Below are 25,948 nucleotides of genomic sequence, written 5' to 3' on the forward strand. Positions count from 1 at the left end.
AAAATTGGAATATTTCTCTATAGCACCACAGCAAAGTTATTTCTGCTCCCCCCTCTATGTAGCTCAATCTTCTTCACCGATGTGGCAGAGGTCTTTCCGCTCCAGTCAAAAAGCCAGTAAGCCAATTTGTTCGACTCATGATAAAACCGTTCCTTGAGCCCAAGCACCTCCATAATCTCCTTGACTTTGTGGTAGTCCAAGTATCTTGAGTTTGACACACACGGCAATGGAATTACCAAAAATAACGCTGATAAGATGTTTTCACCCGGATCAACCAAGAACTTGGTAATACGACGAAGCATATCACCCCGTTCCTTAGGCGTTGGCACGAAGTTCAACACTAAAGAGCAGGATACCAAGTTGAACTTCTCCCCGTGGTTGGCAGGAAGCGGCCGTTCCATAAAATCTTGTTGCAATATCAAATGGTGCTGGCTATTGAGATCGATGCGGACAACGGATTCAAATAATTTACTAGTGGAAATCAAGTTATCTGGACTCAAGCAACCGATTTCTAGCGCCTTCCAATGTGGTTGTAGCTCATATGCCAGCTTGAGCCACTCCACCAACTTTTTAGACGAATCACTTCCTCTTTTGTTACTTTGTCCTTGCTGCGACGCTATTTGATATACTTCCAAACCGCCACTTTTGTGAATCTCGCCATCTATTTGCCCTAGAGTTCGAACTAACTCTGATTTGTTCATATGCTCGAGCTTGAACATCTCCGAATGAACCGTTTTCGTGCCATTGTCATATACTTGTTTGTGGTTTCCTTTTAGAACCGACTCGTAATTATCATCCCATGCAAGTTTCTGGAGGATAATCGCTTTGTTTTTCAAGAGTACATGAAACCGTCGTATGAGCTTCCGTGTATGTTGTGGTTTCAATGATTTTGGCGCAAACTGCTTTTGCGTGATACTTCTGTTTCTCTTCAAGAGTCCCATCGAGGAGGAGCGAGGTTACTTTGGCGCGATCAAAAAATTTGAGATGAGCATCGACTATGGCACCGTTAAAGAAACAAAAGTCCAAGTACGCCAGGAAGCCCCGGGCGAGCTTGAAGAACCAAATGTTGAGAGAGTCCAGGGTTGTGAAGGCTGACAGCTTAAAGTGGAAGCCTGTTGAGATCCCCGACAACTTAGATAATTATGAAGGACTCTATGGCTTGGAGGAGATTGATGGTGTGGATGTGGAAATTGTCAACGGTCAGGCCCAGTTTAAGGTCAAAGACGACAAGAAATTCCAAGATAAGCAGGAGAAGAAGAAGCAGAAGAATCAGAATTCAAAGGACAACAAGAGTCCTGATAATGATGAGTCTATGGAAATAGATGGAGATGAGACACAAATTGAGACAGAGGAAGAGGTAGAGGAAGAAGAGTTTACGGGTTTTGACGATGAAGTTGTGCAAGAACAACCTCAAACCGCTAATGAGCTCGATGAAGAGCTCGTCCAGAGCGCCTTTGACTTCAATGTCGAGTTGCCAGATGACAACATTAGTCTTCCTCACTGGAGTAGCCTTTCCCTCAGTGGGTATGCTTTAACTGGCCTAAACGAACTTAAGTTCACCTCACCCACACCCATCCAAAAGAAGTCCATTCCTTTGGGTTTGGAAGGTAGAGATATTATTGGTAAAGCTACTACGGGGTCTGGTAAAACTCTAGCATATGGAATTCCTATTCTTGAAAAGTACTTATCCAACTTAGAAACCATCAAAGCCAACCGCAAAAACGGCATCATCAACTCCCCAACGGGAATTGTGTTTGTGCCTACAAGAGAATTGGCCCACCAGGTGGTCGACCATTTGAACAACATCTCCAAGTTCTATCCTCTACCCCCAAACGGAATTGTTAGCATCACCGGAGGTCTTTCGATTCAAAAGCAAGAAAGACTCTTGAAGTTCGGCCCTGGCCTTATAGTGGCCACTCCTGGACGGTTTTTGGAGTTATCGGAGAAAGACGAAGAGCTTTTGAAGAGATGGAGTTCTACGGACATTGTGGTTTTGGATGAGGCTGATAGACTTTTGCAAGACGGGCATTTTGACGAGTTCGAGAAGATTTTGGAGTTGTTCAAAAAGCACAGACCAGGAAACTTAGCCACCTGGAAGTGGCAGACATTGGTATTTAGTGCCACTTTTGCCAGAGAGTTGTTTGGGAAGTTGAGCAAGACCGTCAAGGCCAAGGATCAAACTGGGTTGATTGAAAACGATGAAATTTTGAAGCTTTTGAACGAAAAGTTGCACTTTAAAGATAAACTGCCGGTATTGATCGATGCTAACCCCAAAGAAATTGTTTCTGGCCAAATTGCCGAAGCTTTGGTCGAGTGTGGAGCCACCGAACGTGATTTGTACTTGTACTATTTCCTTTTGGTGTATAAAGGATCTACCTTGGTATTCGCCAATTCCATTGACTCCGTGAAGCGGTTAGTTCCGTTTTTAAACTCGTTGAACATCCCAGCGTTTGCTATCCACTCCTCAATGATCCAGAAACAACGGATGAGATCTTTGGAACGGTTCAAGGAAGCTACTGCCAAAAACAGCATCTCGGTGTTGGTGGCTTCGGATGTGGCTGCCAGAGGTTTGGATATCCCCAATATCGACCATGTTGCCCACTACCACTTGCCACGATCGGCAGACGTTTATATCCACAGATCTGGAAGAACTGCCAGAGCTGGCAACGAAGGTGTTTCGGTGATGTTCTGTTCTCCCCAAGAAGCGTCTGGTCCTCTCAGAAAATTGAGGAAATTGGTAGCTTCCAATGCTACTCACACTAGACTCAACGTCCATAGCGACGTGAAGTTATTGCCTATTGAAGAAAACTTGGTGAGCCAAGTCAGACCCCGGGTTATGTTGGCTTCCAAATTGGCTAATGCTGCCATCTCCAATACATCATCCAAAAAGGAGAATACATGGGTAAAACAAGCGGCTGAAGACTTGGGAATCGAAGATATGACCAACATTGACGACTTTCAAGACGATTTCATCAAGAAACAGAAGAAGAGAAATGAGAGTAGAGCATTGACCAAAGATGAGTCGAAGGGTATACGATACGAGTTGAAACAGCTATTGAGTCAACCACTTCGGAAGTTGGCCAGAAGGTCATACTTGACGAGTGGATTGGAGAACTTGGCGCATATAATGGTTAGTGGGAAGACTCATAAAGATATTTTGGGACATCAGAATGTCAATGCGTTGGAAGATTTGAGGGGCAAGAAGCAGGTTAAGCCAAAGCCAAAGGAGAAGTCGGATGAGAAGACAAAGCAGACTAGACCACAAGCAAACAAGCCAGAGGAAAGCAAGAAACATAAGCCCAAGAAATTCGACCTGAAAATGAAACTGAATAAACCAGACAAGATTATTAAACCCGGAAATCATAACCAACCGAATGGCAATATCAGGAAGAATGGTTCTATAAAGAGCAATACCAAAAAAAACTAGTTCTATAAAGGGCAATAGCAGTAAAACTTAAATACACGAAAGGCCAAAAAAATAGTCTCGTAATCAGCTTGTAGAATACTGTCTACGCAATAGGACACCTTCAAAATGAGTTGTATATAAAGTACAATCTACTAAATGGGTGGTATATAGAAAACACCTTAGGCGAATGAGTGCTATTCACCCATACTTGGGTCAATGCACTATCCCATTAGGCATCTAAATGAAATCGTCACTGTCATCGTCATAATATTCGTCTTCATCAGATTCGTCAGCCAACTGCTCAAAGTTCACCTTATATCTCAACATGGCTCCAACCCCACCAAACCCTTGCACGAACTGAGCTCCTTCAGATGACCTATCGGTGACAAACTCCAAGTTGGCACCGTAATTCTTATAGTTTTCGGCCAACCATTCCAAGAACGTTTCTTCCTTTACAACTTCCAACTCGGCTCCGGTGTTCTTATCCAACATATACGCCTTACCCGGCAACTCTGGGTTGACATGCACCACCGTCTCTTCTCCATCGGCGTTCTTGAGGGTATACCGGATGATGTTCAAGTTCTCGTACACAATGAGAACCTCACAAGCACCCAAGTCCAAAGCCTTCAAAGTATCTTCAATACCGTAACAGTATTTTCCAGTGTCCTGGGAAATCTCATCAAAGTAGTCGTTCAACAACTTCTTTTCTTGCACAAACTTCACGTTGGCCAAAGTCTCTGCTGATAATTCGATGGCCTGATTGAACCCATTTTCTCCTCCGTAAGAAATATCCACGATATTGATCACCTTAGCCTGCAATCTTCCGTCAAACAAGTCGGACTTGGACAATTCGGTTTTGAAATCAGCTGAACCTGCCAAAATCAACCCTTTCACGTTGACCTTGTCAGCAGAAATAAAGTTCTGTACAGCCACTTCAGCAACCTTTCTGACATAATTATGTCTCTTTTCTTCTCTCAAACGACTGAAACGCATCGCTGACTGACCACCTCTTCCATGCTTCTTGGGCAAGTCCACCGTGAACTTGTGCAACACTTCTCTGGTGTTTCCGGTCACGGTCCCGAACAAGGCTCCATTACCATCCATGATAATAAACCCGAACCGGTCATCGTCCTCCAACAACTCACTCAACGCCTCCACATGGAACTTGTTGTCACAAAGATATAACGATGTGTTGATGGGCTTGAACGGTTCGAAATCAATATTTAACTTCTTTTCCTTTCCCTCGTCGGTAATGACATCACCACAGAAAATCACCAACCCATTTTTAGGAACCGAGTTGTACAACTTCAACTTCTGCTGGGTAGAAGTGATAGCTCCCAACACTGACAACCGGTTCACACGTGACTTGATATTGGAGGCAGTACCATACTCTTCAGTTAACATTTTCTGGATTAACGAGATTTGTCCTTTTGGCGGGGTGATCAACGAGATCATCGAGGTTCCGTTTCCACGGGCCAATTCCAACGCCTTGATCAACTTCTTGATCTTCCATATTTCAATGTTTTTTTCAGCTGCGTCGGACATATCTGAATGTTATAGTGGTAGTTTCCAGCGGTTGCTCCAGTGTTTAAAAAATTTTCAGCCTCTGCGACAGACCAAAACCGGCGTGCACCCACCGCCCACCGCCAGTCGGTGCGAACTTATCAGGATTCACCGGGCCACCACAACACCAGTATTATCCAATCCATCCATGACGTCTCTCGACCAGTTCGAAGGCCATGGTGCCCATGCCGACCAGGCCCGCACCTCATCGTCCCAGGTCCGTGTGCACCCGGACAACCATGACGATGGCGATGCCTACCACTCCGATTCAGACTCCTCATCGGTATCGGAACATCAAGATACCCGTAAAGAAAAGTCCAGAAAACCCGGTAACAGCGCCTTCCGCCAGCAGCGCTTGAAGGCCTACAGCCCGGTATTCACCGCCAGCAATGTGATTCCTCTTTTGTTGATTTTGGCCATTGTTTTTGTACCGCTTGGAGCCGCCATGTGGTATGCCTCAGATAGAGTTCAGGACTTGGCCATCAACTACGCCCACTGTGAAAAGTTGGCCAGCGCCGACCACTGGTCGGCTATTCCCGATGAGTACTTGGACTATCATTTAAAGGATAAATCCTACAAACAGCCCCAGTGGCGGTTGAGCAAAGACGAATCACAGCAGTTTGAAGATGAATCCAACGTGTGTGAGATCCAATTCAATGTGCCTCGGGACTTGAAAGGCCCCATCTACTTCTTCTATCGGTTGGAGAAATTCTACGCCAACCACCGAAGATTTGTCAAGTCGTACAGTGAAGAACAAATCATTGGCCATGCTGCTAGTAAGCACACGGTGAAGGAAACTTCGGGTCAAAACTGCCAACCAATGTCCACCCATAAAGGCAAAATCATTTACCCGTGCGGGTTGATCGCCAATAGCATGTTCAATGACACATTTTCGTCTACTTTGCTGGCTGTTAATGGTACGGCAGATGATTACAAATTGACCAACAAAGGAATTGCCTGGTCCAAGGACAAGAACCGGTTCAAGAAAACAAAATATTCTCACAAAGATATCGTGCCTCCTCCTAACTGGTATAAGAGGTTCCCCAACGGGTACAACGAGACCAACGTCCCTGATGTCAGTACCTGGGAAGAGTTCCAGAACTGGATGCACCCAGCAGGCTTGCCAACCTTCAATAAATTGGTGCTCCGGAACGACGATGACACTTTGAAGGCCGGTACGTACCAGGTATCGGTGGGGTTGCATTGGCCGGTATTGCCGTTCAAAGGAGGTAAGTACATCTACATTTCGCAAAGATCGGTTATGGGTGGTAAAAACCCATTTGTTGGGATCGCCTGGATGGCCAGCGGAGGCGTGTGTTTTGTGTTAAGTATTTTCTTATTGGTGGTGAATTTAGTGAAACCCAGAAAGACGGGAGACATGAGCTTATTGAGCTGGAATCGTGAAAAGGCAGCAGAGGATGAGAAGGCGGTCGAGCAGAGTCAGCAGTAACAACGCACGAGTTTTTAGTTTAAATCTTCCAAATATATGATGTACCAATTGGGGTGCGCGTACGCCCAATAGGGAAGGGCCTAAGGCACTGCTCAGGACCAAATCATTGTGGTTCACCTACAAAAGAAGAAAAGTACTACTATATATGTGCTATCAAACCATATAGATTTCCCTGGTCCCATACTTGTTCAAATTGAAATATCATATTTTTCTTGTCCTCTTCTTTACACGTATTCACCTATTCAGCTTTGCGAAATGCGTCCGTAAATTACCTCCTTTTCTTTTTTGTTTTTGCACTTTTACTAAAACTGCCACAAATTTACGTTTCCAGTTTTTAAAGCTTAATTGACCTTCACGCCTCCAGTACTAGTGTTCACAAGGATATATCCAAGACACCATGAGAAGAAAGACCACTGTGAGCTCGGTTAGTGTGAGCAATGGAAAATCAAAACAAGCTCTAACAGGTGTAACAAAACCAAAGATAAAAAATCGATTAGGACGTCCTCCCAAACTCACAGTCGGCGACAATGACAGCAATGGAGATGATGCAGTTCTGGATGTCGACTCCGATTCCGACAATGATTCGGATTCTGATGACGATTCTTCTTCAGGGTCTTCATCTGACGACGATATAAATTATGCGGAAGCCAATGAAGAATTCGTCGATGAAGAAGACGATGTAGACGATGACGTGGAAGACTACTACGATGACGATGACGACTACGATATTGCGTTCCCCGAACTGACTCCTCGGTACCTTCTCAAAATATACGCTGGACTTTTCAGGGTTAGTGGTAACCCCAAGTTCGAGAACAAAGCTATTAATGCAATGATGGAAACAGCACTTAGCATTGCGTTGCCCACGAAGCCAGAAGAGAGAAAAGAGATCGATCTTAGTGACCTTTCTTTCACCAAGGGCCTGGATATCCATAGTCCTGATGTTCTTGTAATCCAATTGAAATCGGGTAGAAACATCGAGGGTTATAGACACAAACTCCCATTGCCTTGTTTGATAGGAACAATTGCCAGAAACTTGTGGTACCGGCTTGACTTTCCCCAGGGGCCTTTGGCAAAGGATAATTTCCCCAACTTTCAGGACGGATCATATCGCCAGATAAAGCTTTTGTATTCGCAGAGATCTGATCTGGTGAGACCCATAAGTGAACAAAACATGATGAGTTTGGCCAAGTTCAGTTTCGACCAAGCGTTTGGTAATATGAGTAACAGCCGAGTGAGTTTCTATGTCAATAGTTTGCAAGAATTCCCACGTTTAGAGGCAGCAGGGTTCAAGCCGCCAGAAACTTATTTTATAGCAAGAGACCAAGTCAAACCACCCGAGCAGTTACGAAAGAAGGTGTTTCCTTGGTTAGAAAGCGAATGGCAGCTGTTTGAAAAGTACCAACTGACGCTTCCACCTCCTATAAGAGATTTGTCACTTCCCAAGCTTTTCTATATGCTTGATCAGTTCAGGGATATTATTCTTCAGGACATGGTGTTTTTGGTTGATCAGAACCCGGAGTGTGTGTTTTACTACTATGAGGTTTGCTATTGCCCAGAATTTGTTGCTTATAAGAAAGATGTTCTTGCTTACTGTGGACAAACAGAACCGGTAACTACTGAGGTGAAGAGTCGAGCTCCAGAAAATAGACCAAGAATTCGAAGTCTGGCCAACCACACACCAACTCGCAAACCAGCTCACAAGTCAACTGCGGCTAAAAAAGCATATCAAACCCAGCTTACGCTTCAGAGTGTATTTGACAGCCGCAGCCTGGTTGAAGACTCTTCAACTAAAAACCTGTTAAATAACCAAAAGATAACTAAAAGTCCTGTCAACCGTGGTAAGCAAGCCACCGTATCACATTCAGACAAGAAAGTTGTTTCTCAGAGTGAGTCCAAAACTGATTGGCTCATCCAAAATATGCAAGAGCAGAATCAGTCTCTAAGAAATGACATTCTAGCGATAAAAGAACAAACTTTACAGCAAAAGCAGGAGGTTGAGGACCTTAAAAAACTCACCCAAGAAAAGTTGAACGCGATCTTCGTGTTATTGTCGAAACAACCAGAAGCCTTGCTGTCGGCTTACAAGAATACACAAGGAGCCAACATCCAGGCAACCCCACCAACACCGCACTGGGGAACCCAAGTTGCAGGTCAAATAGGTCAAGCTGCAGGTCAAATAGGCCAAGTTGCAGGTCAAATAGGCCAAGTTGCAGGTCAAGTAGGACAAGTGACTAATCAACTTCCTGGCCAAGTGGCTCAACTCCCTGGCCAAGTGGCTCAACTTCCTGGCCAAGTGGCTCAACTTCCTGGCCAAGTTGTAACCCAACTTCCTGGCCAAGTTTCAGCTCAAGTTCAAGCTCAAATTCTTGGTCAAGTTCCAGGCCAAGTCTCAGGTCAAATCTCAGGCCAAGTCTCGGGCCAAACCTCAGCCCAAACATCAGGAGTTTCATCTGCTCTGTACCCAGGCTACAGCCTATCTAATGCTCAATTTCCAGCCTCAACAACTTATCTAACGTACCCCTATGGATACCAGCTGGTTGCTGCTTATTATCCTCAGCAATCGAGTGTGCAATTTCAAACATCTCCCGGTGCCTACACTATAGCACAAACTGCAGCTCCAACTACGCCGGTTCTGGTTCAACCCCCATCAACACCGGCTCAGTCCACCTCTACCTCAGCTCTGGCTAAATTGACCCTAGCGGCGCCAGTGACCTCAACCAAAACCAAAACAAAAGCACCACCAGTTCCAAGTCCAGTCATTGGTACAGAGGCAGCCTTCCAACTCCCCCCTGATTCTTTGGTACGATTCACCCAATGGACCTCTGAGCAGCCACATATTCAACCCCCAAAGCGGTCAAAGGCCAAAAGACCCGATTACGTGCAGAGATTAGAATTCAATGAACTGCTTGAAAAGGCAAGCCACATGCCTAAAGTGGCTAAAACTTTGGTTGGGTATGTTCGTCAATGGTTTTTGGGTATGGAAGGTGTACCCAGTATTGTTTCCAGAGATCAGGTATTTAAGGATGCGTGGAGACAACAAACTGCAGCTGCTGAAACGTACTCGTCCAGAAGAAAGATTGTGGATTTTGTTGAGTCTCTCAGAAAAGATACTGGTACCCTTTTCTATGGCTGGGGCAGATTTCAATTGGCCAAATTAATTGATATTCATTTTCTGAAAAATGATATTCCTATTACGGATCTAGAGGATATAGGTAGCAAGGAAAAAAGAGACTTGATCAGAAAGCTTTACAAATTAAAAGCTGTTACACCCCATGAGATGTATACTAATTTCAGTTTCGATTTGAAACTGGAGTTCAAGTGTAAAGAAACATAATGGTGCTATCCACGGCATTCCCATCAATTAAAACCGAGATTTTATAACCGAGGATTTTGATCCCCTCACACTCGAATGTTTTGGGAAGCTTTTATATTTATAGTCACCAAATGCCATGTAATTGCTGTACTATTTCTAAACTCCGTTGACCAACGTATACAAACCAAACGGTGCACCTCTTGAAATTTTGCGAAGTAATAATTCATCACTCATACTATCACCAAAATGGCCCCCCAACAATCCCATGAATTATATGTCCACAAGAATCCCGTCAAAGAGATGGATCTTGATGTCGACTCTCCTAATGCCACTTTCAAGATCAGATCCACCGATTTACCCGCTTTGAAAGACGGTCAAGTGTTGGTCAAGAACTTAATGTTCTCCAATGACCCCAGTCAGAGGGCTTGGATCCAGAAGGATATTCCCGCTGAATCCATGTACGTGGCACCTATTAGACAAGGACAGGCCATGCTGACGTTGGCATTGTCTCAGGTGGTTGAGTCCAACAACAAGGGATTTTCTGCTGGGGATTTGGTTCGGTGTAGCACTTCCTGGTCCGACTATGCCGTTGTCGACCAACAGTCATTGTTTGACAAAATCCCTGAAAACTCCGGTTTCTCGTTGGACTCGTACTTGGACATCTTGGGATTCACCAGTTTGACTGCCTGGTTTGGAGTCTACGATGTGGCCCAGTTAAAGGCCTCGGATGTTCTTGTGGTGTCAGGAGCTGCTGGTGCCACCGGATCCGTGGTGGTACAAATCGCCAAAAACATCATCGGGTGCAAGAAAGTGATTGGAATTGCCGGTGGCAAGGACAAATGTGACTTTGTTAAGTCCATTGGTGCCGATGACTGTTTGGACTACAAGGCCCCCAAGCTCTTGGAAAATATGAAACAAGCTTTGGGAGACGACGAATGTGACGTGTTTTTCGACGGAGTTGGAGGACGGATCTTAGACATGATGTTGTTGTTGACCAAGCAGCACGGCCAGATCATTGCCTGTGGTTCTGTGGCCGGATACAATAACGCATCGGCTTCTTCCGTCAATGCATGGGGATTGATCACCACCAGAAGATTGACTGTCAAGGGCTTCATCATCTTGGACTACTTCGCCAAGTTTTCTGAGACCACCACCAAGTTGATCGAGGCCGCCAAGGCTGGAAAGCTTCAAAACACGGCTGAGTCCAAGACGGTGGTGGACTTGAGTAGAGATCCTGACTTTCTTAAGAGGGTGCCCAAAACATACAACATGTTGTTCAATGGAGAAAAGAAGAACGGGAAGTTGATCACCAAGATCGCTGAACCCCAATCCATTGCCAAGTTGTAGGTAAATAGTATTTATCCATTGTCAAGTTGTAGGTAAATAGTATTTAGTTTTTGAATTTGTGTTGTATAAACTAGTCGCGGTGCGACTTGATGTAAACAAACGAGTTTGCAAACGAGTTTGTAGGCATCTTTGAACAGGCATGAGAATATGAGCATCCGCTTTGCCACTTCTTCTCCCATACGGACTTCGAGACTGCCAGGGGCTTTCGACAAGAAGTTAGCACTTCTGAAGTTCAAAGAGCCGTCTGACGACGAGTTTGAGCTTGATGAGGACCAAGATCTCGACCTTTCATATTCCAGATTCTCCCGTATTTCGGGCACCTCAAAGAACACATCCTCTCTCGACACCCTGGAACTTCTGTACAAGCAGCACCTGCTCCAGAACATTCCTTTGAATTCCAGAAACAAATTGCATTACAGAGATACTTCCTCCACCAAAAGCTCGATATATCCCATCAAAGAAATCCTGATGGAAAACGAAGAAAATACCCCGTTTCTCGTAGGTTCCAAGCCGCTGGAACCAGCCCGCATCCTTGTCCCCAAGACCAGAAAGGTCCCTCCGTCGTCGCTTGTGACTACTGCTGAGTCCACTCCCAAGCACAAGCAGAGAAGTACCTCTGTTAAGGTTTCTCTTACACCCGCCCAGAGAATGGAAAAACGGCCAGGTATTCGCCTGAAGAATGCCTTGGAGAATTTCCAGTTTGGAGACATGGTCGGCCGGGGTGCTTTTGCGACCGTCTACAAGGGCCTCAATTTGAAGACTAACCATGTGGTTGCAATTAAACAAATCCTCTTGGAAAAGGACCAGGATGTTCAGGCACTCATGGGCGAGATCGACTTGTTGAAGATCTTAAGACACCCTAACATTGTCAAGTATCACGGGTTCGTCAAGACTTCCAACTCCTTGAACGTATTTCTTGAATTCTGTGCTGGGGGCTCATTGCGTCAGCTCTATAAACGACTTAACAGTGGGTTGCCTGAACCCCAAATCATCGCCTACGTAAAGCTGATTTTGCACGGGTTGAACTATTTGCATGAACAGGGGGTGGTGCATCGCGATGTTAAAGCTGCAAATGTTTTGATTACTGACACTGGTGATATCAAGTTGGCAGACTTTGGTGTTGCAACCAAAGTCACCTCTGAGCACCAATCTGTGGTGGGGACTCCCAACTGGATGGCACCTGAGACCGTTTTGGGTGGTGAAGGGTTGTGTACGGCCTCAGATGTATGGTCTTTGGGTGCTACTATAATTGAACTCTTCACCACCAATCCGCCGTACCACGACTTGAACCCGATGGCCACTCTTCATGCTATCGGAACGGACGACCATCCCCCTTTGCCCAAAAATATCTCGTCGGTTGCCAAAGACTTTTTGATGGAATGCTTTCAGAAACAACCTAGTTTAAGAGTTTCTGCTAAGCTTTTACTAAAGCACAAATGGCTTCATAACACCAACGATTCTTTTAGTAAGAGTCATAAACTTTGCAAGATAGACACGGTGTCGAATCTGAACTTAAATGTCAAGAGTATCACTAGCTACAGTGAAAATCTTGAAGAAAATTGGGAAAATGACTTCACTGAAATGAAGATCACAGTGCCCCAATTGAATTTGGCATCTGATGTCCTAAACTTGGAAGCTGTGAAAACCCCTACAGAAGAGTTTTTTGTGACACCTCCTAGTAAGAATGAAGTTTTGAATAAGTTTTGTGAAACCAATAATGACAGCGTAATTGACAACGATCTAGAAAAGCTCAACCTCAACCGCAACAATTTGTCCATTTTCAATCGAAATGATAGATATAACAATGATGAAGATGATGATGATCCATTCTTGGATATAGAGATTGACAATTTCGACACCAATGAACTTGAAATCCAGAGTAAGATGGAATTCTTGATCACCAAATTCTCTACCCGGGTTGACCTATGTCAAAGTGGTAACGAGGACATAGCCCATTCCTTGGTGAAAATCATGGGTAAGATTTCACATCTAGTTAAGAAGTACCCATCTCTGCATGATACTTTGATTCGAGACCATGGCATATTGTCTATTTTTGAGCTATTGGAGAACATTAATGACATGCCTGATTTGCCCAAACTTTGGTACTATTCCTTGACAACTTTGAATTACATTTTTGAAAGCAGTATCAGCCAGTTCGAAAACTTCTGTCTATTGGGGGGTATTCCGGTGGTTACTCAGTTTAGAGGTAACAACTATGACATTGCCATTAAGCTCCAAGTTAACAGATTTATAAGACTAACTTTGAAGTCAGATAAGGCCTTGTCGATGTTCATCTCAAGTGGTGGGTTGAGGGTGTTGTCAAAGCTAGCCGAAGAAGACATTGAAACAAATCCACACTTTCCTATTACCTCTATTGACTGCTTACATGCAATTTTGAACAATAATCTATTGAGCTCCAAGTCAGATCTTTGCCGAAAGTTGTCACACTACGGAGTGATATTTTGGTTTATCGTATTGTTGAACCGGTTGGTCAAACTAGACAGTCCCAATCAGTATAGCACCACTGTGGACAAGATCATACAAATCCTCAAATTCTTTGGTCAGTCAGAAGTCAAAGTCAGAATCAATATCTCCAGCGGTGATTTATTCAAGTTACTATTCAAAATCTATCCTCACCTAGAAACCAATCACAAGTTAACAGTTCTCAAGTTCATCAAATCCATGTCGTATGTCCTGGAAATCCTTAAGCATTTTCAGCTGGCTGAGATGCTTGAATTCTTGGTGATACTTATCAAGGAACATACTCCTTCAACTGATCGATACAAAGAATACATCAACATCATTTGCCCAATCATTTACAATTACTGCTACTTGAACCATGTGAGAGAAACCGAATTAATTAAATTAGGAGCCCTACCATACTTGAAAGAGCTTTCCAAGATTAACTTACCTTTTAGGCAATTTGTGTTGCCTATAATGTGTGAGTTGGTATACTGTGAAAAGTATGTTCAAAATAGTTTGGTCAAGTATAATATCCTCGACGTATACCTCAATCTTCTTTTGGATCCATACTGGCAAGCCAATTCGTTGGATTCTATATTGAACTGGTACAAAAAAGACCCTGACCATGTCGTGTTGACCTCATCCAAAGCTACTACATGTCTCACAACCGGGTTTTCCTTGAACAAAATTTCCAACTTGGAAAGTGCATTGGATAACTTCTTGAAGTTAGTCAACTTGAACTCCAGTATCTGTCATATGTTTGTCAATGAAGAGATCTTGCAGAGCATCTTCTCCAAGCTTTCAATCAACCTTAAAAATTCGGTGGTTCAGTTGTCACTCTTGAGGATTTTAAAAGTATTGGTATCCAATAGCGCAGGTGTCACCCTCTCTTTTGATAATATCAGACAGGTACTTCAAAGCTTGGAGTCCAGAAAGAACTCGTTGTTAGTAGACGAGCTTGCGCACGAAATCATCTCCATTATTTAAAATTAGTTAGACCCCTAATATATTTGCATCTTTGGAGTAGCTGCATATCAGTCAAGCATATGTGTGGTGGTTTTCTCCAGTTATCATACAAGAATTTAGATCAAGTATACACATTTGTGTAACTGATGGTGATAAATATCTCAGAAATCCTCGGTGCGCATTCCTCAATTCAAAAACCTGGAGAAATCACAAGTCGAATTAACAGGGTTACCGTTGATATGATTCCTGTATCGTATCCATCACCTCGAGTATCACAGCTAGATGCTTACATCTTGGACTCCGAGCTCCTTACACTTCTAAAGCAAAACTTGGTGTCTGTTTTTCAATTCCATAATAATAGCTGGTGGGCCTACGATCAGCATCCTGAATTATGGGATTTGATTTTGAACATTTGGGTATTTAAGTTGACAGTTTGGAAGACCGGCTCTTCTTACGGGTTATCGCTTCAAAACCTCAAGTTGGTCAACTTGCGAAACGGCAGGAAGATCGGTTACACCAAACGTAGTTTATTGCTTGCCCTCATTGTGAGTGACTATTTGTTCAGCAAGTTTCAGTCATATTTGTACGCTACCAGCGAACAGGCTGATGACACCAATGTCAACTTCAAGGGGTTTGCTGCGTTGAAGGCATATGTGATTCGTCATAAGGATGCTATACTATCTAAAGTGAACAATAGTTTAAGAATCCTCAACTTGTTGAACTTCACACTATTCTTGGTAAATGGGAGGTACCCTACTTTGGTGCACCGAGTTTTAGGTATAAGTCTCACTCCAATTGTAACTGACTTACTCAAGTTCACCGGAGATAATGTTAACTTTGAGTTTCAAAACAGACAATTGGTGTGGAATGTGATGACTGAGTTCTTGGTGTTCATTCTTCCCTTGTTGCAATTGAAAAAACTTAAGCATATGTCCAAGAGATTGTTAATGCCATACAAAGATAACGTTGATGAGGCTGTTTCTCCGTATGCTACGTTGCCCATATCCCAATGTGCCATTTGCCGAGATAAAAAGGATAGAGCTGTAATGGCAGGAGAGAAGAAAATGGCTTCTCTTCCATGTATGGTGACGAATGCCTATATCACCAACTGCGGACACAAATACTGTTACATCTGTATTGCTTCATCGTTCAACGCAATTGAGTCTTCTGATGGTAACGAGAACTGTCTTCGGTGTAGCACCAAATTGCAGTGGTTTAAAAGATACGGAGAAGATGAGGACGTCGATCAGGATGCCATTATGGTGGAGTATGAACTGGCGGATGAAGAGCTTGATGACGAACACAGCTACGATGAAAAGACTGAAGAAGCTGAAAAGTCGGGAGATGAGCTGGAACAATATGCGTCAGACGAAGATGAAGCCCGAAGCTTTGATGAATATGATAATGACCAAGTATTTGATGAAGACGGCGGTCTTGAGGATATGGAAGACTTTGATGATCTTGACGAAGCCATGGAACTATAGCTATGAACAAAATAATATGCATTAATACCATTTAATTTCTATACAGTTTAGTTAATTTAATTAAGAATCTTTAAGATGATTTGTGCACCTTTATTACCCTTATCGTCAGCTAATTGTTTCTTGATCTTCTTCAAGTGTTTCTTCAACTCTTTCAACTTTTCGGTCTCCTTCAGAGTCTCAAGCACCTCGTATACAGAAAGCACAATGAAAGATCCTTGTCCAGTACACCAATCGGCCAACTTGCCGTTCTCAACGATTTCATCCAACACTCTGATAGAAAACTCCTTTCCAGTCCCAGGGAGTGGAGTTTCTGATTTCAATTGGGTTAATTTCTTCTTTTCTGAATCGAACTTGAACTCATTACCATGAGTCAACAATTTGATCAATCTGGATATGAATGGGATTTTGTTGAGCAAGTGGTAGTCCTCTAATACATCACCCTTGATAACACTGTTGAATATCACATCGATCAACTTGGGTCTTAAGGTAGTATTTATTTCTTCGTTGGCAGATGGAGTTAAAATGAGCTCGGCCAAGGTTTGAGCTCCCAAGTTCGCAGAAAGTACTTGATTGACAAATGCATTTTCATCAACCTTGATGACTTCCAACAAGTTCTTGTAGACTTGAGGTAAAGCCTTCTCGACCAACTCTGCTCTTCTTTGTTCTTGGGGTTTCTTGGAAGTTTTCTTATATGCCAATTCTTCGTATTTGAGCAATTCCTTCTTGACAAGCGGATTGAAATATTTCCCGTCCAAACCCTTCAACAAGTACAATAACGGCCTTCTGCTGAATTTTTCTTGTAACACTTCAGGCAATAACTCAGGAGTGAATAACTCATTGTCAAAGTTTTTGTGCAAGGAGACCGTATCATCGACGGTCAAGAACAAAGTGATTAACACCAAGTTACCGTATTCATTTTTGATCAACTCCTTTCCGTGTTTCTTCAAAGATCTCATCAAGTTTCTTCTTTCCTTGGCATTAGCAATGGCAATCAACCAACACGCAACCTCACTTCCTTCCCGCGTATGAACCAACTCCGCAAACTGCTCACCGAGCAATTCTTCAAACTCTCTGATTTGAGTATCATACTGGTCCAAATCTGACACCAATATAGAAACATACTCCTTCATAGCGGCATGTAAGATCTGGAACCCGGTAGAACCCTTTTCGACGGAAGCGGTGATAGTACCACTCAAATTAGTCAATATCAATTGTTTCTTCTCGGTAGACTCGTTAACAATGTCGAGAACAGACTTACCTTTACCAGATTCCTTGAACACCGCATACTCAGCACCCCAGAACTCTCTGATCATTTGTTGCTTCTGCTCAGCATTGGAGTACAAGACAAACAAATCTTCAACCACATAAGCACCTTCTCTATGTCTCATCAACTTTCTCAACTTTCCGTGGAGCTCATCGACAATCAATCCGCGAGACTCTTTGGATCCGTAATGCAACAATTTGATCATCAAGTATTTACCGTAAGCAGAAGTGGCCAACACGTAGAATGATCCTCTCAAGGACCTGACGATAAGATCCCTTCTTTCTTTGGACGAGTACTTTACCAATGTCTGCACCACACGAGACGAATCGTGTTTCATCACCAAGTCAGGTATGCAATCCTTGGATAATTCCCATATTTCGTTGCTCAATTTGTCTCTGATTTCCTTGGCCGGGGTGGGCTTGTTGACTCTCAATCTCTCCCATAAGCTTTTGATCTGTTGTACCTGTATTCCGGATTTTCTCTTCAATTTTCGCTCTGCTAACATTTTACGCTGCTCGGCGTGTTGTTCTTTAGAAGACTTTTTGTTGGGGTCGGTGATATTTTCTTTGTCTTCGTCATCACTCCCATCAAGTCCATCCTCGCTCTGGTCGAGTTCATCTGCGCTTTGGTCAAGTTGGTCTTCACTTTGGTCTAATTCATCTTCGCTTTGATCTAACTCATCGGATGAGCTCTCGCTACTAGCATCAGATTCTTCCTGACTGGAAACCTCAGACTCGCTTTGGCTTTCGGCCTGAACGATTTTTGCCTTCTTCAGCTGTTTGCTGGTGGCTTCAGAAGCTCTCTTGATACCTCTATTTTTTACTGCCATATTATTAGTGGAAACAGTTGAAAAGTTGCAGAAAAAAATTTGATGAGATGGATTCCTGTGAGAACTGAGAAAATATCTGGAGACGATTAGAAATATGTTTAAGTTAGGGGAACAAATTTGGGGTTGAGTGCTGATGTGTGACAATGGTTGTGTTGCTTTATGTACTGTAGCGGTGCTAGTAATTTTTGGGGAATTTTGGATCCATTTGAAATTTATTTTCAGAATGTACCACTTTCATAATTTTCACCAACAAAGACTATTTACACACTGGCAGAATACTTACAAAGCCCAAACAAAAAGTCCTCATCAAGCCTGTCTCCAAGTGTCCACAAAATGAGATCTGCATACCCGACCCCAAGCTCCTTGCAACTGATCCACAAACCTCATCTTCATTCACTCAACGCTCTCCCTCCCAATTGCAGCCATGGAGTGCGCACGACCCACTCGATTACTAAAGTCTCATACCAAAGTCATCAATTCTGCCGATTCATATTTACACCACATAAACCTTTCTGTGCAATGAACACTTTAAAGCTAGGCAAAACTGCTCCTCGCGGTCTCAAAAACATCTACATGCCCACCAGAAGGGCCTTCTCGTACACCTCGACCTTGAGGGCCGTTGAGGAAGTCACATCCGTCAACCAATTCAAAGATCTCATTGCAGACGACAAGGTGGCCATCGTTGACTTCTATGCCACATGGTGTGGGCCATGCAAAGCCATCGAGCCCGTCATGGAGAAGTTGAGCGAAAGAGTCCCACAGGCCAGCTTCTTGAGGGTAGATGTTGACCAACAGGCCGAAATCGCCAAAGAATATGGCATCACCGCCATGCCCACCATCAAGTTCTACAAGGACGGAGAGGTTGCATCGACGGTTGTTGGTGCCAACTTGAAGGCCATTATCGATTCAATCAAAACCTATACTGGCGTTGATTTGATGAAGAAGGAAGCATAAGTAAGTCCATAGAGTATAGCCAAATCACGTATCATTGACGTTAAACAGGATTCATAGCCTACCGGTCCCCGTCCCTTTTTCACCAGCCCGTCCTTCTCAATTGTCTATAAACACAAACTCATACACCTCTACACGCTGTGCGAGCAAACACAAAATATTTGGTTTCACTTTCGCGAACGTCGGTGGCGATTCTCAATCTAAATCAACTACTTGTTACTCACAATTCATCATTCAAAATGGTATGTAGAAGCTGAATTTATGGCATCTAATAGGACTGCTGTGAATAAGAAGTGTTGCTCATTCGATGATACTAACAATTGACAGGGACAAGCACCTTCTGGAATGCAAGGAGGCGATGGCTTCAACAAGAAGAAGGATGATAAGAAGAAAGAGAAACCTAAATATGAGCCTCCAGTTGAGGCCAGGTTCGGGAAGAAAAGAAGAAAGGGGCCTGATACCGCCATCAAGTTGCCCTCTGTTCATCCCTCCACCAGATGCAGATTGAAATTGTTGAAATTGGAGAGAATTAAAGATCACTTGTTATTGGAAGAAGAGTTTGTCACCAACCAAGAATCATTACAACCAACCGAAGCCAAACAAGCTGAAGAAAGAGAGAACTTGGATGAGTTGAGAGGATATCCTATGAGTGTTGGGAACTTGGAAGAAATCATCGATGATGATCATGCTATCGTTTCATCCACTGCTGGTTCCGAATACTATGTTTCGATCATGTCGTTTGTGGATAAAGGTCTCTTGGAACCCGGGTGTACCGTGTTGTTGCATCACAAAACGGTGGCCATCGTGGGAGTGTTACAAGACGATGCCGACCCAATGGTGTCTGTGATGAAGTTGGACAAATCGCCCACTGAAACATATGCTGATATTGGTGGATTAGAAGCACAAATCCAAGAAATCAAAGAAGCAGTGGAATTACCCTTAACGCATCCCGAACTCTACGAAGAAATGGGAATCAAGCCCCCTAAAGGTGTTATATTGTACGGAGCCCCCGGTACCGGTAAAACCTTGTTGGCCAAAGCGGTGGCTAACCAAACCAGTGCAACCTTTTTAAGAATAGTGGGATCTGAATTGATTCAAAAGTATTTGGGTGACGGGCCCCGTTTGGTCCGGCAGATTTTCCAGGTGGCAGCAGAACATGCCCCTTCGATTGTGTTTATTGATGAAATTGATGCCATTGGTACCAAGAGATACGAATCTTCGTCGGGAGGAGAAAGAGAAATCCAGAGAACCATGTTGGAATTATTAAACCAATTGGATGGGTTTGATGATAGAGGAGATATTAAGGTGATAATGGCCACAAATAAAATAGAATCATTAGATCCGGCATTGATTAGACCAGGAAGAATCGACCGTAAGATCTTATTCGAGAACCCCGATGCCAATACCAAAAAGAAGATTTTGACGATTCACGCCTCTAGAATGAGTTTGTCAAAAGATGTCAACTTGGAAGAGTTGGTGACATCTAAAGACGATTTATCAGGAGCAGACATCAAAGCTATGTGTACTGAGGCAGGGTTGTTGGCGTTGAGAGAAAGAAGAATGCAAGTAACGGCCGAGGACTTCAAGCAGGCCAAGGAGAGAGTGTTGAAGAACAAAGTGGAAGAGAACCTTGAAGGGTTATACTTATAGGTGTGTAGTATAATGAACATATATACATGGTAGTTCTGCAAATGGTATGTATGTGGGTGTTGTAGGTCATGTTTTGGGCATGAAGGTAATATGCTGGTAATCACAATGGTATGCAAAATGGTATACACATCGCTAGATCAGATCAATACCTCAAAGCTTCATTATCTACTTCGTGGTCTGTATCTCTCTATTGGTCATTATATCTCGTTATCTCTCGTTATCATTAAACTGGTGGAGGCTTCACTTGCTTCATTCTCACCTTCATCCTCATCACCACCGTATCCTTAAACACTACTCGTTTCCGACACAAAGGACACAACCCCACACCTCGCTTCCCCCTCGTCTGACCTCTGGCGTTCGAACTGGCGACACTCTTCTGGATACATTCGAGGCAGAAGATGTGTCCGCACGAGGTGGCGGTGGCTTTGGTGATATCGTCAAAGCAAATAGGACACTGGACATCGCTGAGTTTCTTGGTGACAAGCGGGTGGGTGTTGTTGAGTAGATCATTGGTGTCGTTCCGGATCTCCAAGAGCTTGATATCGTCATCGTCATCATCTTCACTAAGGTTGATTAGATACGGGGACAGTTGCACATCCAGGTGATGAGCATCAACATCTATGACCGGTGGAGCCGGAGGAGTGGTTGTAACGGGCACGGCAGGTCCTAGATGGTGTACTTCATCACTACTGTTGCTATGACTGTGATCATGACCCAGTTTGGGGCGGTGCTTGTTGGTACTGGAGCTATTACCACTAGGAGGCATAGCTTTAAGGTTCGCAAACACCGCGCACAATTTCATGTTTTTGGTGTGCGCACTGGCACAAGTTGCTGGCGGAAACAATTGTGGGTGAGAAACAAAGGGAAACTTTACCACCCGCAAAACCCTTATATTGTTGACCAACCCCCAACTACCCCTGTAAACCCCCACCAGAGGTTCTCTTAAGCGCTGACACATACTCGTAGTGCTTTATATCTCGTTCCTTTTACTTAACACGGGTACTTCCAATGGTCACGAAATCTGATCACAGTAACCCTTTAGCCGTTACTATACCATATCAATTTACATCAGCTGATGACTATCCGACAGAAGTCCTCGCCAATCGATTCCAGGCATGGCGATACATCATCAAGGATCTCGTGAGCTACTTGCGCGAGTATGCTTCCGTGCAAGAGGAGATTGTTCGTCAGCAAATCCGTTTGCAACAGGCGGTAGGTATCAGTGCTAAATCAATAGCTGTCACGGCAGGTTCCCAGGCCGACGCCCATGGCCACTCCCACGGGTCAGCACATCGTTCGGGTCCCACCTCCTCCAATAAAGAGGTGGATATCAGTGAAATAAACCGGTATTTCTTACCTATCGGTAACGGGTCTATCCAAGACTTGCCCACCATTTTAACCAAGTACCACCAACAGAACGTTGCAACCACCAACAAGACCTTAAAGGAGATCACCACCGTGATTGTCCCCAAGTTGGAGGAGTTGAGAAAAGACTTGTTGATGAAGATAAAGGAGATCAAAAACTTGCAGAACGACTTCAAGAACAACTTGAGCAAAGAAGTTAATGAGACCAAGAATTTGCTCAACCAGTACTACCAGGCGGTTGATATTTCCAGTAAGTTGGAACACGGCTCGGTTCATCATTCGGGGGATGCGGCTGAGCTGTTCAAATACGATCCATACCTTGTGAAGATAAAGTTGGACAGACAGTTGAAAAAGCAGTTGCAGGAAGAGAACTACTTGCACCAGGCCTACGAGAATTTGCAAGAGAGTGGTCGCAAATTAGAAAGTATCATTGTCATTGAACTCCAGAATTACTGGGGGAATTTTTTGAACATGTTATCTGCTGAGCATGCTTCTTTTTCCAACTTTTTGTTGCCCAACTTGAATAACGGCTTTTTGGCCAAAGAAAGCACTTTTGAGTGGGATTCGTTTATCGCCAAAAATTTACCCTCTCCTTCCATCTCGGTCAATGCCGTGGGGAACTCGAACTCGTCCATCAAAAATGGTACGTTTATTGACTTGAACTTCCACTCGAGAAAGTTCAGCGACTTGACTATAAACAACTACAGCTCGCCATTGAACATGTCTGTGCGTGAAGGCTACTTGGAGAGAAAGTCGAAGTTCTTGAAGAGTTACTCCAGAGGTTGGTATGTGTTGACGTGCAACTTCATTCATGAGTTTAAGACCTCCGATAGAAAAAAAGATCAGACTCCAGTTACCTCCATTCTGTTGGATAATTTTCAAGTCAATGATCACACTAAGAACAATGGCAAGTCTGATAACAGCTATAAGTTCATATTGAGCTCGAAACCCAACGGAATCATTCACAGAAGTCAGACCTGGGCATTCAAAACTGATAGCTACGAAAATATGATTGGATGGTACAACGATATCAATAATTTGGTCAGTTTGCCCAACGCGGCTGCTAGGGCCCGGTTCTTGAGTAAGAGGTTGAATTTGAATAACACTAATCCAAACTTGGTGAGAATTCAATCGAAGGTTTCTCGGGCTTCAAGTATCGTTACCAATGGTACTCATGCCAAGTCCCTAAAGACGGTGGAATCCAATAAAACTAGGATCACCGGTACCACCAACACGGAGAACAACCAGTTAAGCTCAACCTTTTCCAATACCAGCCAAGTGAAAAGCCCCAAGTTAAACCACTTGATCAACAGTGATGGAACAATTTTGACCCCAGTAGATACCAACGAGAGACAGTCTCATTCGCAAACACCATTGACTTCTACTCCTTATGTGCAACCACAGCAGCAACCCCATCCTTCTACACAACCAGGTACTGAAGGGTTCTACCAAATTCAACCAATTCTTTCGCAGCCGCAACCAGTTGAAGCTATTCCCACCCATGACTCCCAAAACATGGGTCAGTCGAGAAGCCTTCAATACCAGATTCCTTCTACGCATATACAGCAACCTACTCCTCAACAGCCTCAACAGATTCAACAGTCCAAAGGAAATGGTATAATTGGATTACCTCCAAACTTTATTAATTTTCAACAAGGTTACTACATGAATGCTAATGGTCAACAAGTGCAGCAGTTTTATGATCCTATCCAGCAGCAGTATTATACCATTACTCAGCAACCCAACCAGGGACCTCAGCCTCAGTACTTTCCTGCCTCACCACAACCTCAATTCCCGTCTTCACCGCAGCCCCAATTCGCTTCTTCACCACAGGCTAACCAAGGGTATTTCTTCATCCAGCCGGGCCAGGGCCAAGGGCAGCCAGTACCGGCTCAGCAGGGTCAAGCCTTAAAGGGAGACTATGCTTTTGGAGGCCAGTTACCTTATCCCACCGAAAATGATCTCAATGGACATGGTGAACCTCAGCACCATCAAAATGGTGATGAAACTCACCAAAATGGCCAACATTTGGATCAAGACGAAAAAAACGGCCACATCTCCAAGCCTGATGTGACCACTGATACAACGGATGCTACTTTGAAGGATAATAAGAGTGAAGCGAGTATCAAGGAACAACCTCAAGCATTTGAACACCAAATATCTCAACTCAGCATATAGTGAGGTGAGACAAAATTGTCTATAGACAAAATAAATTTCAAAGTGATTATAAATTAATGCTAAATGTACATTTATATAATTCGGATTTCGTTCTTGTGTATAAAAGGTAATTATTTAAACAACCACACCCGAGTTAGAAGCAATACGTGGCCACAAGTCAGCACATTCTTTAGCAACAGGTCCAGTAATGGCAGAACCCTTCATTTCTCCCTTAGGGTTCACAATGACACCGGCATTGTCTTCAAAGTACAAGTAGACACCATCCTTTCTTCTCCATGGTCTAGATTGTCTGACAACAATAGCTGGCATAACCTTCTTTCTTAATTCTGGCTTACCCTTCTTGACGGTAGCCATGACCATATCACCAGCAGAGGCAGCGGGCAATCTGTTCAATTTAGCACCGAATCCTTTGACGGCCAAGATGTACAAGTTTCTAGCACCGGAGTTGTCACAACAGTTTAAAACGGCACCGACTGGCAAACCCAACTAGATTATGTTAGTATTGGAAAAGAATTATTGAACATTATGCACGGAAAATGACAATCTATAGAAGACTGTGGTGGGGATACTTGCAACTGTTGGGTCAGAAGACAGCTCTCTGTGACTTTTGGATGATGATTGTTATTATCGATGTCATAACTCATTATGACAATTTGGTGGATGATCAGCTCGGTATTCGAAGCTGGGAAACGATGGGGGTTTCGAGATTGGGGACACGGGAGAGACAGTAATCTCGAATGTACATGTTCGCTTGTTCATATGAAGAAGGGGAGTATACATACACTCATACGAAATTTGTTACCTGAAGACATGATTAACTTCTTTAATTAGTATGGAAAACTTTATGAAAATTTTTTTCAGGTATAGTTGAACGCACAGTGAGAAGCGGTCGTGCCTAGCAAATGAGTACAATTGGGTTCGGCACGTACCTATGCGCGGGTGTTGGTAGTGGTTGTGGCTGGAGCCCTATTCAGGTGCGAGCGCGACAATGAGATTCGTGACGGCAAACTGAGCAAGTTTGCAACCGTGTTACTTTGAGTTCCGTAGTAAGCCTGTGGAAGGAATATGTCAATGCTGTGATAAAATTATGAATGGAGGAACTGCAGAAACTCTATTTGAAAACAAAGAGGAGAAATTCAAGCTCATCTAAGGACCAAAGAGATGAATGTAGACTACTCTAAATACTGTGTATTCGTTGATGAAACTGAGTTTAACATCAACATCAAACGCTGTCAGCGATGGATTTTTTAGGTGAGACGCGGTGTTCAAGACACCTTGACAAAATCTGTCAACAAGACAGTTTGCTTACTTTCGAACGTGACTTTTTTTCAATTTTTAAAATTATTTCATTTATGCCATATCAAATTACGAAAAAAGTTTGAGGTGAGGCGACATTTCAGCACTCAGCGAACAAAGAATGGAAGAATGCGACACTCATGGATGGTACTGTACTTATCTGAAATACTACACGGTTTTCAGCCCAAACAAAACACCGCGTAAAGACTATTGTCTTAAATTTCCCTTGTTGGTATTTATGTAACGACAGTTTATAGACGAATGAGAAGGGAAAAATTGGTACTATTATATAGGGATGTGCTAAGAATATGATAGTACCAGTCTATAGGACTTATCCAATCCCCTATGTTTGCTATATTGTTTACTGGAGATTGTGCGGTCATTGTATCCCCATTTGGTAATAACCTCCTGCAAGCGAACAGT

At 43.5% G+C, this 25,948-nt stretch overlaps 13 protein-coding genes across 13 annotated transcripts; 8 read left to right on the forward strand and 5 right to left on the reverse strand. All coding sequences in view use genetic code 12, as the record gives it.

Moving 5' to 3' along the window:
- Positions 1 to 17: 17 nt before the first annotated feature.
- BMT2 (25S rRNA (adenine2142-N1)-methyltransferase) lies at positions 18 to 941 on the reverse strand (the record flags this gene model as incomplete). Its single annotated transcript, XM_006686252.2, has 1 exon — positions 18 to 941. One exon carries the CDS (start codon positions 939 to 941, stop codon positions 18 to 20), a length of 924 nt encoding a protein of 307 aa, XP_006686315.1.
- A 56-nt stretch (positions 942 to 997) lies between these two features.
- Positions 998 to 3,427, forward strand: MAK5 (ATP-dependent RNA helicase; the record flags this gene model as incomplete). Its single annotated transcript, XM_006686251.2, has 1 exon — positions 998 to 3,427. One exon carries the CDS (start codon positions 998 to 1,000, stop codon positions 3,425 to 3,427), a length of 2,430 nt encoding a protein of 809 aa, XP_006686314.1.
- A 216-nt stretch (positions 3,428 to 3,643) lies between these two features.
- ERF1 (translation termination factor eRF1) lies at positions 3,644 to 4,951 on the reverse strand (the record flags this gene model as incomplete). The annotated part of the gene is made up of 1 exon (XM_006686250.2): positions 3,644 to 4,951. One exon carries the CDS (start codon positions 4,949 to 4,951, stop codon positions 3,644 to 3,646), a length of 1,308 nt encoding a protein of 435 aa, XP_006686313.1.
- Positions 4,952 to 5,117: 166 nt separating this feature from the next.
- On the forward strand, positions 5,118 to 6,419 carry LEM3 (alkylphosphocholine resistance protein lem3; the record flags this gene model as incomplete). Its single annotated transcript, XM_006686571.2, has 1 exon — positions 5,118 to 6,419. The coding sequence occupies one exon, from the start codon at positions 5,118 to 5,120 to the stop codon at positions 6,417 to 6,419; it is 1,302 nt and encodes a 433-aa protein (XP_006686634.1).
- Positions 6,420 to 6,816: 397 nt separating this feature from the next.
- PSN45_003922 (uncharacterized protein) lies at positions 6,817 to 9,753 on the forward strand (the record flags this gene model as incomplete). Its single annotated transcript, XM_066158184.1, has 4 exons — positions 6,817 to 8,736; positions 8,759 to 8,862; positions 9,035 to 9,054; positions 9,119 to 9,753. The coding sequence occupies 4 exons, from the start codon at positions 6,817 to 6,819 to the stop codon at positions 9,751 to 9,753; spliced, it is 2,679 nt and encodes an 892-aa protein (XP_066014281.1).
- Positions 9,754 to 9,978: 225 nt separating this feature from the next.
- On the forward strand, positions 9,979 to 11,115 carry QOR1 (quinone oxidoreductase; the record flags this gene model as incomplete). Its single annotated transcript, XM_006686569.2, has 2 exons — positions 9,979 to 11,075; positions 11,106 to 11,115. 2 exons carry the CDS (start codon positions 9,979 to 9,981, stop codon positions 11,113 to 11,115), a joined length of 1,107 nt encoding a protein of 368 aa, XP_006686632.2.
- A 111-nt stretch (positions 11,116 to 11,226) lies between these two features.
- On the forward strand, positions 11,227 to 15,992 carry CDC15 (Protein kinase of the Mitotic Exit Network; the record flags this gene model as incomplete). Its single annotated transcript, XM_066158185.1, has 2 exons — positions 11,227 to 14,490; positions 14,787 to 15,992. 2 exons carry the CDS (start codon positions 11,227 to 11,229, stop codon positions 15,990 to 15,992), a joined length of 4,470 nt encoding a protein of 1,489 aa, XP_066014282.1.
- A 56-nt stretch (positions 15,993 to 16,048) lies between these two features.
- Positions 16,049 to 18,085, reverse strand: puf6 (Pumilio y domain member 6; the record flags this gene model as incomplete). The annotated part of the gene is made up of 1 exon (XM_006686245.1): positions 16,049 to 18,085. The coding sequence occupies one exon, from the start codon at positions 18,083 to 18,085 to the stop codon at positions 16,049 to 16,051; it is 2,037 nt and encodes a 678-aa protein (XP_006686308.1).
- A 519-nt stretch (positions 18,086 to 18,604) lies between these two features.
- On the forward strand, positions 18,605 to 19,039 carry TRX3 (mitochondrial thioredoxin; the record flags this gene model as incomplete). Its single annotated transcript, XM_006686567.2, has 1 exon — positions 18,605 to 19,039. One exon carries the CDS (start codon positions 18,605 to 18,607, stop codon positions 19,037 to 19,039), a length of 435 nt encoding a protein of 144 aa, XP_006686630.2.
- Positions 19,040 to 19,275: 236 nt separating this feature from the next.
- On the forward strand, positions 19,276 to 20,686 carry RPT2 (ATPase of 26S proteasome regulatory subunit 4; the record flags this gene model as incomplete). The annotated part of the gene is made up of 2 exons (XM_006686243.2): positions 19,276 to 19,278; positions 19,364 to 20,686. 2 exons carry the CDS (start codon positions 19,276 to 19,278, stop codon positions 20,684 to 20,686), a joined length of 1,326 nt encoding a protein of 441 aa, XP_006686306.1.
- Positions 20,687 to 20,909: 223 nt separating this feature from the next.
- On the reverse strand, positions 20,910 to 21,452 carry PSN45_003928 (uncharacterized protein; the record flags this gene model as incomplete). The annotated part of the gene is made up of 1 exon (XM_006686244.1): positions 20,910 to 21,452. One exon carries the CDS (start codon positions 21,450 to 21,452, stop codon positions 20,910 to 20,912), a length of 543 nt encoding a protein of 180 aa, XP_006686307.1.
- Positions 21,453 to 21,694: 242 nt separating this feature from the next.
- On the forward strand, positions 21,695 to 24,229 carry SLM2 (phosphatidylinositol 4,5-bisphosphate-binding protein; the record flags this gene model as incomplete). Its single annotated transcript, XM_066158186.1, has 1 exon — positions 21,695 to 24,229. One exon carries the CDS (start codon positions 21,695 to 21,697, stop codon positions 24,227 to 24,229), a length of 2,535 nt encoding a protein of 844 aa, XP_066014283.1.
- Positions 24,230 to 24,343: 114 nt separating this feature from the next.
- On the reverse strand, positions 24,344 to 25,041 carry RPL23A (60S ribosomal protein uL14; the record flags this gene model as incomplete). Its single annotated transcript, XM_006686238.2, has 2 exons — positions 24,344 to 24,715; positions 25,012 to 25,041. 2 exons carry the CDS (start codon positions 25,039 to 25,041, stop codon positions 24,344 to 24,346), a joined length of 402 nt encoding a protein of 133 aa, XP_006686301.1.
- Between the last annotated feature and the right edge of the window lie 907 nt (positions 25,042 to 25,948).

Source organism: Yamadazyma tenuis, chromosome 5 (genome assembly GCF_029203305.1).
Source record: "Yamadazyma tenuis chromosome 5, complete sequence".
NCBI lineage: Eukaryota > Fungi > Ascomycota > Pichiomycetes > Serinales > Debaryomycetaceae > Yamadazyma > Yamadazyma tenuis.